At 52.4% G+C, this 12229-nt stretch overlaps 4 protein-coding genes across 4 annotated transcripts; 3 read left to right on the forward strand and 1 right to left on the reverse strand.

Annotated features, from left to right (window-relative positions):
- Positions 1-1501: 1501 nt before the first annotated feature.
- Positions 1502-2879, forward strand: TGAM01_v200748 (integral membrane protein; the record flags this gene model as incomplete). The annotated part of the gene is made up of 7 exons (XM_018802063.1): positions 1502-1534; positions 1669-1705; positions 1762-1832; positions 1894-1916; positions 1984-2140; positions 2207-2307; positions 2378-2879. The coding sequence occupies 7 exons, from the start codon at positions 1502-1504 to the stop codon at positions 2877-2879; spliced, it is 924 nt and encodes a 307-aa protein (XP_018664888.1).
- Positions 2880-4283: 1404 nt separating this feature from the next.
- On the reverse strand, positions 4284-6016 carry TGAM01_v200749 (hypothetical protein; the record flags this gene model as incomplete). The annotated part of the gene is made up of 2 exons (XM_018802064.1): positions 4284-5456; positions 5522-6016. 2 exons carry the CDS (start codon positions 6014-6016, stop codon positions 4284-4286), a joined length of 1668 nt encoding a protein of 555 aa, XP_018664889.1.
- A 966-nt stretch (positions 6017-6982) lies between these two features.
- On the forward strand, positions 6983-7273 carry TGAM01_v200750 (hypothetical protein; the record flags this gene model as incomplete). Its single annotated transcript, XM_018802065.1, has 1 exon — positions 6983-7273. One exon carries the CDS (start codon positions 6983-6985, stop codon positions 7271-7273), a length of 291 nt encoding a protein of 96 aa, XP_018664890.1.
- A 2228-nt stretch (positions 7274-9501) lies between these two features.
- Positions 9502-10043, forward strand: TGAM01_v200751 (hypothetical protein; the record flags this gene model as incomplete). The annotated part of the gene is made up of 2 exons (XM_024548617.1): positions 9502-9630; positions 9738-10043. 2 exons carry the CDS (start codon positions 9502-9504, stop codon positions 10041-10043), a joined length of 435 nt encoding a protein of 144 aa, XP_024406628.1.
- Positions 10044-12229: the final 2186 nt, after the last annotated feature.

Consider the following 12229-nt stretch of genomic DNA (forward strand, 5'->3'; position numbering starts at 1 on the left):
AAAAAAAAAAAAAAAAAAAAAAAAAAAAAAAAAAAAAAAAAAAAAAAAAAAAAACGAAAAGAAAGAAAACGGGAAAAGAAAGATTGCATCCGGATTCAAACTGATTTGGCAACGCCGGAGTGAAATGTCGGTCAATGCTGGACGCCTCTCATTTCCACTTGATTCTTTTTTAATATATAGATAAAAAGACAGCTGAAAGACATATGATAGAAACTTGAGACTAGACAGCCCAGCCCCATGCTTGGGTCTCGCATTGAAGCCACAAAGTCATTCGGCTGTCTCCGTATTGGAGCCAATGCGACGGTAACTAGCACAAAAAGGCACCAGCTAGAGAAGATAGGAAGCTTGTTATTTCGATCTAACCCAGACCAACTTCTTGCAATGGGCACGCACGAGTAATGGGTAGCAGCGAGAGTTAGCGGAACCCTTTCCCTTATAAGACAGTTTGACAGCAGTCAGAGAGAAGAAACAGGAAAAGGGTCAAGAGACATGGGGTACGGCATTGGCTGACACACACACACACTCACGTTCTTCTCTGCCTACTCTTACAGTAATAGGGCCGGCAGTCGATGGAAAAAACCCCCCATGTCAGCGAAGTCTTCCAAATCCTCTACTGCAAACCTCTTTTTTGGGGGGGAGAGAAGGGGGGGAGGCCGGTAGATCTTTAGGGCCAAGAGCTGAGGGTGGTATCGGACGTCTTAACTTACCATCCGTTAAATGGACTGAGACATCTCATTGCATGCTGACGTTTTTTCTTTCCTTCTTTTTCGCTTATTTATCTTCTTTCATCCCGTGTGTGGCTTTTTCTTTAAACGCTTCAATGCTTGCCTAGTTTGCAAGCCACATACATTGCGCCCAGGAACAGCTTCCACCAGGAGTAGTTTCTGTCCACGATGCCGACGCTTGCGAGCAGTTGTTGCGTTTCATTAAGTCCGAAGGCATCAGGGTATTAATATTTTGAGGGTGCTCCTTTTGCTATGCATGTGTGTGTTTTGCACACATAATAGTATCACCCCCCCTTCTCTCCATCTCTCTCACTTTTAATACCCTCGCTCCCCGGCCAAGGGAACCCGACACTCTGGATTACAAGCTCCCCTTTTCTTGGCAGCAGATACCAAGGGTCGTCCCGCCTCCACTGTTTCTGAGTTTGAGCCTCCAGGCTTTTTTTGCTGTTTTTCCCTTTACACCTCTTTCTATTTTCATTTGTTTAGAAGGCGGGAACGACAAACAATGGCGTGGGCGTACAACACGCGGGAGGGCACGCCAAACAATGGGTCCATGATAGCCTCCATTGCCCTGGGGGTCACGGCATTGTCTCTGGTCGCGCTGTGTCTGCGGATCTATGTCCGGACGAGGATCGCAAAGGCCGTGGGTTTAGGTACGTATCTCTCTTTGATCGAGCGAAGCGGGTTTGCGGGTTCTTCGCCCCGTTGATCGTCGCTTTTGTTGGAGTTTCACCGCTTCTTCATTCGGATAGATCAGATCTGGGGCTAATGAAAGAATGACAGATGACTGGTTAATCATCGCTGGCTGGGTATGTTTTACATCACCGTCACTGTCTCTCGATTGCTTCAATTCTCAAGTTTCCAATGAAGCTCGCCCCGTAGTGGGATATATATAGAGAGGGTCCAAGGGAAGATTGACTGACTCGCATTCGCAACTATATAGATTGGAGCTTGCGGGTACGCATCCGCAATTGTCGTCCGTACGTGTATCCTCAACCCTATCTCAACTTCATAACAGTTCTTAACAACTTTACAGAGACGAAATGGGGTCTTGGATTGACTTCACTCAACGACATGCCGGATCAAAACGTCGTCAATTTTGGCTTTGTGCGTTTAACCCGTTTCCGCCGATTATCCCATCATTTTTTCAAATACTAACAACTTCCAGACGCAATACGTCGGTGCACCATTGTAAGTCGACTTATGTCTTTCTACAGGGCACTTCTCTCTCTTATACTTACAAATTTCTCTACGTCAGCTATGTTCTTGGTATCTGGGGTTTCAAAACCAGCCTGCTCGTGTCCTACGTCCGCTTAGTCCCAGGCGCATATCGATTGGTGCCCATTTCGCTGGCCGTGATTGTCACAATGGCACATATCGCCTTTCTGCTCGTTTTCTTGCTTCTGTGCATTCCGGTATGGCCTCTTCTCAAAACATCCATGTATGAACGCTCATACTAATCGCTCATTATGTCTATGTAGGTACAAAAGCAATGGATACCCACCACTCCAGGCCATTGCGGACAGGCAGTCCCCTTTTACATCACGTTCTCATCCCTCACCATCATTTTCGACGTCATAACGTAAGTCCCAAGCAGACCTTTTCTCTCTCGGCCCCAAGAGACAAGAACGCATCTAACTCATACCTCGCAGGCTCGCCCTCCCCTTCCCTATTCTCCTCAAGCTCCAAATGAAGCTCCGTCGAAAAATGGCCCTCTTATGCCTCTTCGCCCTGGGCATCTTCGTCACCATTGTCCAAATCATCCGCATCCAAACCATCACCAGCCTCGCCAACTACCTCGACTCCGCCGAGGCCATCAAGTGGTCCATTGTCGAGACCAACGTCGGCATCTTCATCGCCTGCGTGCCCACGCTCGCACCCCTCGTCAGGTATTTCTCCGAAAAGACTCGCAGCGGCGGCAGCAGCAGCAATACGCCGGCCCGACCTGGTGGTGACGCCGGCTTCGCGCTGCAGTCGTGGAGGGTGACGAAGAATGGGATGAGGCCCCTGGGGAGCGGCGTGGATAGGGAAGATGGGGGAGAGAAGAGCACAGAGAATATCCTGCAGGGGCCGGTGGCCTCGGTGAGTGAGGCGAGCGACGACGGGGCTGGATCCCATGAGCGGGCTTCTGCTTCTGCGAGACGTGGCGACTGATGACAATCTACGTGATGTTGTTGTTTCAATTTCTTTCTGTTATTTCGGGCGGTTTAAGCGAGCGCAAGAGTTGCTATTGCTGTTGTCATTTTTACATTTACGAAAGTCGATGTGTCAAGATATACCAAACATGTATTCAAAAACAAAGATACCCCAATATGGTCATAATAACAATCAAGAGATGGTTTGTGTAGAGAAATCAATTCAGCGTCCAAGTAGAATGTGACAGTTCCTACCTACTAATATCACTTGTGAGAAACATCTCAATCCATTAGTAACGAGACGTTATCTCAGATTGTTAATAAATGAATAATGAATCAGAGCATACAAGTCACCATGGCATAAAATAGGACATAATAAACTTCACTCACTCAAGTGATGGCACCATTTCTACCTGTCCCTCATCGCAAGTGAAATTCAGTGGTTCCAAATCAAGCACATACATGTACTTATAGTAAACTGTTATTGACCATACAAAATCCAGTACACTCCCCATTCAAACAGACACCAGGCAAATCAAGCTACATGTAGGTGATGATCATCATTAGATCCCCATTTCTCCATCTCAGCAGTACAATAAATACACACCACGCAGCGCCGATCAGTCTATACAAAAAAAAAGCAAATGCCATATCCCCTCCTCGACGCCCCTTTACCTCCCTTTCGACACGTTGTGCTCCGAGTTGCCATATTCGGCTACATCTGCGCCTCTTTGTGGCACTAAGACTTTTCGTCCTTTTTTTCCGTCTGAGTATGCAAAACACGCTGATTGGTGGAGTTTCAGACACGAGGGTGCCAAGAGCAGAAGTGGAAAAATCTCACCTCAGCTACGCAAGGAGAGAAAAATCAACAAAAGGTGATGGGTGTCAAATTGCGAGACGGAATCAAAAAGGCAGAATGGCTATGCGGAATGATTATGTAGTATAGACAAGAAAGCCTCGAGAACAAGCAATGACACGCACTCACACAAAATGAAAACGACCAAAGAAAAGTAGATCAAATGAATGATCCTATTAAGATAAAGTAGTAGTAGTAAAACAGGGGTTGCTAAAAGGGATCTGTGAAAAAACTAGAGGGTTGTTTCGCATCCTAAAAGCGCGAGAAAGAAAGTTTTTTTGAATCTTTGGGTTAACATTTTTAACTAATAGCATAGTTATTTGGTTGGCTTCTACCGCATTACAAAAAACGTCGCAACGTCAAACACATCTCTGTGGGCACATCCTCCGTACCCTGGGTATGATTTCATAAAAAATCTGCAGTATACCATTACTTGCAGCCATCCACCCCAACCGCGTATAAAGGAAATAGGTTAAAAAAACATAGAAGCTGAAAAATGTAAAATGAAAATGAAGAAACAGCTCTTTTATGTAAAGAGATGCAGATGCAGAACCACGTCTAGATCGCTTATACCTCAACGGTGGTGGGCTTCTCAATGAAGTCACCAGTGCCCATGGTAGCGGCAAAGGTGGTGGTGGGCTTCCAGCCGGCAGAGGTACGGGGAGTGGTCTCCTCCATCATCTTGTCGACCTGCTCGAGAGACAGGCCCTTGGTCTCGGGGATCAGGAAGTAGGAGTAGACGAAAGCGCAAGTGCAAAGACCTCCCCAGATGAAGAAGACGGAGGACTTCAGGTTGCCCTTGTCGGTACCGACCATGTAGGGGGTGATGACGGCGATGATGGTGTTCCACAGCCAGTTGGAAGCAGTGGACAGAGCAACACCACGAGATCGGATAGGCAGAGGGAAGATCTCACCAATGACAATCCAGGCACCGGGACCCCAGGTGGAGGCGAAGAAGAAGATGAAGATGGCGATGAAGGCGATCTGAGCATTGACAGCGGAGATGTTGTCGGCAAGGTTCTGGGTAGGGTCGGCGGGATCGGGGTGGGTCTTGTTGAAACCAATGGTAACACCAATGATGGCGACCAAGAACTGGCAGATGAGCATACCAAGAGCACCGAAGATGAGGATGGTACGACGACCGAATCGCTCGACAGTCCAGAAAGACAGAGGAGTGGAGCAGACGTTGACCAGGGAGAAGATCAGAGAGATCAAGAAGGAGTTGCTGATGGCACCGGTGGACTGGAGGAAGGGAGTAGAGTAGTAGAAGATGAAGTTGACACCAGTCCACTGCTGCATCATCTGCATGGAGGTACCAAGGATGGTTCGTCGCAGGTTAGACTTGCCGGTCCAGAGAGAACCCTTGAAGCAGTTGGCCCAAGAGCCGAACCAGGTGGTGGAGGGGATCAGGGCACGCTCGTACTCCTCGTTGGCGATAATCTCAGCAAGCTCGTTCTGGACATAGTCGGAGTCCTCGGGCTGGCCTCGGACACGGGACAGGGAGTTGATGGCCTTCTGGATCTCACCCTTCTTAACGAAGTAACGGGGAGAGTCGGGGAGGAAGAGCAGACCGCCACCGAGGATCAGGGCCCAGGGGAACTGAATGGCGATGGGGACACGGTAGGCACCGGTGTTGTGGTAGTTCTTGGTTCCGTAGACAATGCAGGAGGCGAGCAGGATACCAATGGTAATGCAGAACTGGTAACCAGCGACGAGAGCACCACGGACCTTGCGGGGGCACTGCAGAAGAGAGTTAGCGGCCAAGAATTACTAGATTGGAATGAAGCTATCAAGCCAAGACTTACAATCTCAGACATGTACAGAATGACAATGGCAGACTCGAAACCGACACCGAGACCGGCAATCAGACGACCGGCAACAATGGGGCCAAGAGCGTGTTCGGGAGAGGTAACCATCTGGATAATGACTCCGACCATGTAGATGAGACAGCCGATGATGACGGTCCACTTTCGGCCAATCCAGTCGGAAACATCACCAGCGATCAGGGCACCGAAGAAGGTACCGCAGGACAGGATGGAGGTGATGAGGGAGGTGTGGCTGTCGGTGAGCTTGGTGGCGAGGGCGCCCTCGACGGCCTGGTAGAAGATGGGCGAGCCGTTGACACCGTTGATGTAACCGGAGTCATAGCCGAAGAAGATGCCACCGAACGAGGCAAAGGCACAGATCAGGTACGCCTGCCAGGTGATGGGAGCCTCGATGTGCTCGACATCTTGGGTAGTGTGGATGCCCACGGATTGCTTGCGCGCCTCCGCGGGGTGGACTTCTTGCGAGTCGGACATGGCGTCGAGCGTTGGAATTCTCTCGTCTATTGTTGGAGCGTGGTCAGAGACTTGGAATGAAGAAGAGATAACTCCCGGGCCGAGCGAACGGAACGGGTTCTTTGCAGTGAGACAGAGATCGACGAGGCAAGACAGGAGCAACCCAGGGAAGGGCGGGAGGCAGGCCGACCTTTTTATTATCGTGACGCCGGCGAGCCTCGAGGCATGGCCCAGCGTCGATGGTGGAGAGGCTTTGGGGAAAGATGGCCTGGACGCTACCTGGACGCTACCTGGAGAAGAGCCACGCCCCTCTGGCAGGGGCCTAGATCGAGCGAGAGCGCGCGGGGGGGTGGACTTGAGGGGGTGGAGGATACATCCAGAGAGTCAGGGCCAGAGTCAGAGTCAGTTTATGTGCGAGCAACTGCTGCAACTGCATGTTCCTGGAGGTACGAGGACGGTGGAGAAGTGGAGGCACCGCCTGTTGTGGCGCTCGGCCTCACCCACAAGCTATTCTCCTAGCCCGGCGTTCGGGTCTGGCCTAGCGCCAGCTGCTGAGTCCAGGCACGGCGACCTTCTAATGTTAGCAGCGCTGGTGGGATCAGAGTGAAAGAAAAATTTGCAGCTGGCCTGGCCTGTGGCAATATTGGCTGCAGCGCATCTCATCTCGTGCAGCGCGGCCAGGGGAGCTTCCGCCCATAGCCACCGTCGATCACGGCGCGGGCGACGAGGCTATTGGCGGTGCTCGCGGTTTCGGTCAGCAGCGCAATCAAAAGATATCACCGGCCAGCAGGCGATGCCGCAGGCCATTGGCCGGGACCGCTACGAGGCACATGCAACCCTGCCGTCTGGCTCTGGCTGGCTGGCTGGCTGGCTGTCTGTCTGCGCATCAAAATCTGTCTCGCTGCAATTGAAGCCGTCGAATCACAGGCAGCCCAGAGGACGAGGCACCCAAAAGGGGCCAGGGTGGAGGCGCACGCGAGAGCAGGCATGTGGCAAAGGCACCGCGCAAATCTGGGCTTTGCGGGCAAGGGAGGCCCCTGGTCGCCGGGAAAGGAGATTGAGGGGCCCCTGGCGCTGGGCGCTAGAAGCTTGGCCGCGGTGCTGCTAGCGGCGCTGGAGGTGCTGGAGGCGCTGGAGGACGCTGCGAAGAGCTGCTGCTGGGTCTGGGGAAGCCCGCATGGGGGATCTGCGGGGCCGGAGGCTGCTGAGCTACGAGGTAAGGCCGACGCAGTGCAGAGACGGTCGCAAGCCATGAGTGGCCCGTGGCTGGACCCCTAGCCCCGGACGAAGCAGAGAAGCGCCGAGAAGGGCCGGCGGTAGGGGCTCGCCGCTGGCCTATGTCGAGAGCCAAATGTCTATTGCAGAGGTCCTAGCATGACACATGCAACACGCGCGACCTGCACTAGCAAGCAGTTACTGGCAATTATCAGACGCTGATGAAATTGGACATCTGTGCGAGTATTAGGCAGCAGATAGCTTGTGGCAGTGGCATTTACCTGTACGGTGAATATTGAATATTGGATATTGGAGGCTATAGTCAGAGTAAAATAAAATCAAGGTACCAGACTATCTGGTGAGAAAATGCCGGGGCATGGTCTACAGTAAGATGCGAGATGCGGAGTGGACGACAGGGTACAGCACGTACATGGGGGCTACATGGTACGTGTGCTCGACAGGTTACCTGGACGGCAAAATCCCCAGGCTGGTTACATGCAAACTGTAGGCCGCCTGTCATTGTTGATTCGATAGACGTCAATACGGGATACTGTACGTACCCAACTCTATCTGCATCGCGTCCAATGCTCAGCAAATTTCTTCATCGGCGCAACTCATTAGACTTTGTTGGTGGCTGCCACTGGCTGCTCCTGCTCGGGCACTAGCGCCGGATGGCAGTTGCACTTATTGTGTGCATGATGCTAGGTTCCGTTATGGAAGTCGCCGTGGAACTTCTGTTGCTGTTGGCTGCTCTTTCTTCGACATTGCTTTGAATCTTCAGTGCTTGACCGTTGCGCCGGATTATCTAATCTGGCCAAGGAAAAACGCATCGACGTCCGTCCGGCGATCCATGCCAGCCCAAGCCCATGTCAAGTCCATGCTACGATGCCGGCATCATGTCTGCTGCGAGCGCTAGGACCTCTCGCTGGGCGATGCCAGAAAATCTCACAGCTGTTACGTACAAACAGCACTATGTGCGGTGTGCTAACCGAGCAGGGCGGGCAGGGCTGACCGGCGCTGAATACGGGCATCTGAACACTCCAAAAGCGTCAATGCCAATCTGCAGTAGTCAGTCGCTCGATGGCGATGGCGATGGCGATGGCGTCGATGGCCTCTGCCCGCCACCGCCCAACCGCATCAGTTGGCCCTTTTCGGCGCTTCCCTCCCATCGCCCAGGCCTCTCCAGACTCCCCGTATTCCAGTCCACGCGCACTCTATTTTCCCCATGGGCGCCGTGCTGACAGCTGCGTTGGGCCAGCGTGGGGGAATGTCGGGGTCGAAAAGCTGGAGATGCCACCGGCGCTGCCTCCCAAAGGGCCAATTTTCGGTCGTACTCAGCGGCGCTATTATTCTGCCCTGGGGCCCTTTTTGCGTCTGGACGGACCCTCCTGCTGGTGGTTGGAGGGGTGTTTTCAATGCTTTGCTGCCCGCGTTCAGCGTCTCCCACCGCAGACAAGCTCGCGCTGGTAATTGACCGAGCTAGGGGCGGCTTGGCGGCCAATTGGCCAGCGCGCAAATCTGCAATCTGGAATCATCTCCGAACGGCTGCTGCTGACTCGCTGCCAGCCAGTTGCTAACAGCATTGCTTTACGGCAATACGCGGAAGTCATGCGCCACCAAGTCAGTCATTCACTCCAGCAATTGAGTTTTGAGTCCTGCTATGCTATACGCGGAGTCATCGTGTCGTGTGAGCGCTGAGTTTTTGCTCTGGACTGCGTCTTGCCCGCATCCCATCGCATCACGGGCGCCTCCTCGGCGGTTTGCCGGATTCACTAGTGCTGGCTCTGTTCTTGACCAGCGCCCATTGTCACGCGTGCATACGCTCATCACCATCGAAAGTTCGATCGGATCATGCCTGGCCTGCCCGTATTGAATACCCAGAACACCTACATGCAGCAGGCCATGTGCTTCATCACACTCATCACCAAATCGATAGTGCATTTCGACGTCCTAGAATGTGACAGCTTGGCCGATGGCCGACGCCAAGATCTGCCCACCGGCGAGGCTGAAAACGGGATGCTACTGCACCTCGCGACGATGGCGCCCAGAGAGAGGTTTGAGTTAGATGCTGGAGTCGAGATAGCTGCCTCGGATCTCTTTGGCCGAAACAGAGATGGCCCTAATACTTCCCCGGCCAATTTGTCAAGCCGTTTCACGAGTTTGACGTCGTTGATCAATCAAGCCCACTGCTTTGGTCTTTGGCTTCAAACCGGCTCCAAACTTTCAGCCTCCTCTGGGGATGCTCCCGGCCATGCGTGATCAAGTGGATTCACAGCATCTGTCATTGAAGCATGCTAGACACCTTGGTCATTCGGCGTTACTATTTGCCTCCTCATACTAGGGGCCTTTGTCTTGTCAACGGCCAACAGCCGGCGTACATGATCCAACGCCAGATGTTTGGCAGCAGTATCGCCATTGTGGTGCGCATTCCCTGCAATACACACAAAAAGAAACCTCGCCTCCATCGCCGTAGCCAAATCTGCCTAGCTAATGCTCGCTCTTCTCTAACTAACAAACTCACCACCAGAAAACACGCGAGCCGAACCCAATGCTCGGGCACCCCCCCAGCACGCACTCCATATACATGGACGCTAGCATGCCTCACCATGCACGTCTCCGGACCGAAACACCCACTCCACATATACGCCCACAATGCGGAGCTTCTCTGCAAATTTCAGGTCACGTTAAGACTCGAAGAAAAAAAAATCCTTCTCGCACCAATGGACGGGGGCTGTTCTACGTGCAGCCTAGCATCTGCTGCTTGGGGATTTCCGGGACGCCAAACCCAGATGAGCCAAGGCAATCCCTCAGCCGCGCCGCCTTGCTGCGCTGATTCGACAAGCGGCACGCCAGCCTTCCACCAGGGGAACGTACCAGCTTGTACCGACACAGGCATTGGCTGCTAGCCGATACATGCCGGCGAGTTTCTAGACCCATCGAGACGCCAGATCGAGGCCGAAAGCCGCCCCGTATTTGCTCATCTGATGAACGGATGAATGAATATACGGGGGACAGGGGACTATGGGGAAGAAGGGGTGAAGAAAATTTTCGGCCTTTACATCACGGGACCAATACTCTGACACGATGACCAAGGACTAGGTACTGCGAAAAAAAAATTTAGCTGAGAACGTATTCACCAACGCCGGGTTCAGCGCTGCAGAGTCAGATCCGGCTCAGCAGCCGAGGCATGGTGATCCATAGCGAGCAACCCTCGGACCACAAGCTGCTGTATGGTGATCACCAAGTGTTCGTCTCGCCCCATGGCAGTTGTTCACCGCGTGGCATTGTGGCTTGCCGTAGCTGCATCGGGGGCACCAAGGAACCAAACCACCCTTGAGCATGAGAGGATGCAGTCACCAAAGCAGGCCATAAAGAGGCTACAGTATGGCGTGAACTGTCGAGTACATGCTCTCGCCAAGCATCGTGATAGCCCACATTCCGGCCAAGCTGCAAAAGCCACACAAACTTCCCCAGAGGGGAATTAGCCTTTAGAGAACCTTGAGAACGCCTCTCGGACTACCTGATTATTAACTTTGATGAATGACATATCCAACTGTAATTCTCGTATGTTTCACCCCCGTTTCTTACAAGTATTCCTCGTCATCGTCGCTGTAGTATCCGCAGAGAGCTAGCAAAAACGCCGAGTACCGGCAGGTCTCGCGGAGTGCCCTCGGTCGTATATACGTGCTACTGCTAGTATTACGATTTGCGACGTACATGTAGGTACTCCGTCTACCAACGCACAACAAAGGGGAGTCCCACTGGGCCCCCATTCTCACAGGCAAGGCATGAGAAGAAGACCGTTGGCGGCGGTCAGCACGGCCAGACAGAACGGCAGAGGGATGCTGAAAGGCCGAGAGGCCCCGAGGATGGTGGCAGCCGCTGTTCCGCCCCTTCACGATGCACAATACCACACAGTAGAGCGAGCGACATCGCTTGGGACATGGCATCCGATTCTGGAGTAGGTATATGCAACGATTCAAAGAAGCAGCCCAGGATCGCGCGATGACCATCGATAGACTGGAAAAAACGATAGTGGATCTCTGTGCCTTGATCGGGGTGGCGACCCGATGCAGCATCGCCAGATGTGGTGTCCCTGAAACTACCACCTACCAACTACATACGAATCAGTTACTGTTCCATGGTGTTGCCACCAAGCTTGTGCCCAACCCAGGCTTTACAGGGTTGACTTGTCTTGGCCCGGTCCCGACAGAAGAACTGGCTGCCCGTTACCGCGGCATCTCCTAGCAATTCAATGCGTTATGCATGCGCCGCCAAGAGCACGCAGCGTGTGGGAAGGCGTCCTGCTAGCGCAACATGTTGCTTTGGGATAGGCTGAATGTCACTCTGGTCAGCTTGCCAAATTGCGTATACATGTCTCTTCACAAACTGAATACTGATTTTGGATCTCAAGTCGAGGATGGGATTCATATTGCCTCGTCCGCTTATGCAGACCAGCCTGACTTGATCCAGTACGGTATTATTACCCAGACCATGTTATATTCCTACCAGCGTGCTTGGACTTGTGCCTTACCTTGTTCTCACATTTCATACTCATCCGCATTGTAACCATTCGGAATTTAAGCAAGTAGGTACTAAGATTACTGATGGACGCTTGGTGATACAGGAGCCAAGGCTGCTCTCTAATGCATTATCAATATTTGCATACAAGTGTGCACTGGACAGGTACGAATAAGCATATATAGCAGACTGTGGATCTACCGTTTGCCAAAGATATACTACAATATTGCAGGGCATCAGGTTCCTCCGAACCATGCAACTTGACTGCAAGCGACACACGTTACGGAGAAAACAAGCAGAACTTTCAGCCACAAGATGGTGGTCGCAGGCAAGGACGGAGGTTACACGCATTCATCTACCCAACGTGTTTCGGTGAAATTCCCTTCGAGCATAGCTCTCTTTCATTTCCCATGCTTTGTGCCGCTACACGATGGATGCAGGGAAGGAAGCAGTACCACACCCCCCCAAATGCTATACTACCTAGTGCTGCGTACATGT

Source organism: Trichoderma gamsii (genome assembly GCF_001481775.2).
Source record: "Trichoderma gamsii strain T6085 chromosome Unknown Scaffold_2.2, whole genome shotgun sequence".
Taxonomy (NCBI): domain Eukaryota; kingdom Fungi; phylum Ascomycota; class Sordariomycetes; order Hypocreales; family Hypocreaceae; genus Trichoderma; species Trichoderma gamsii.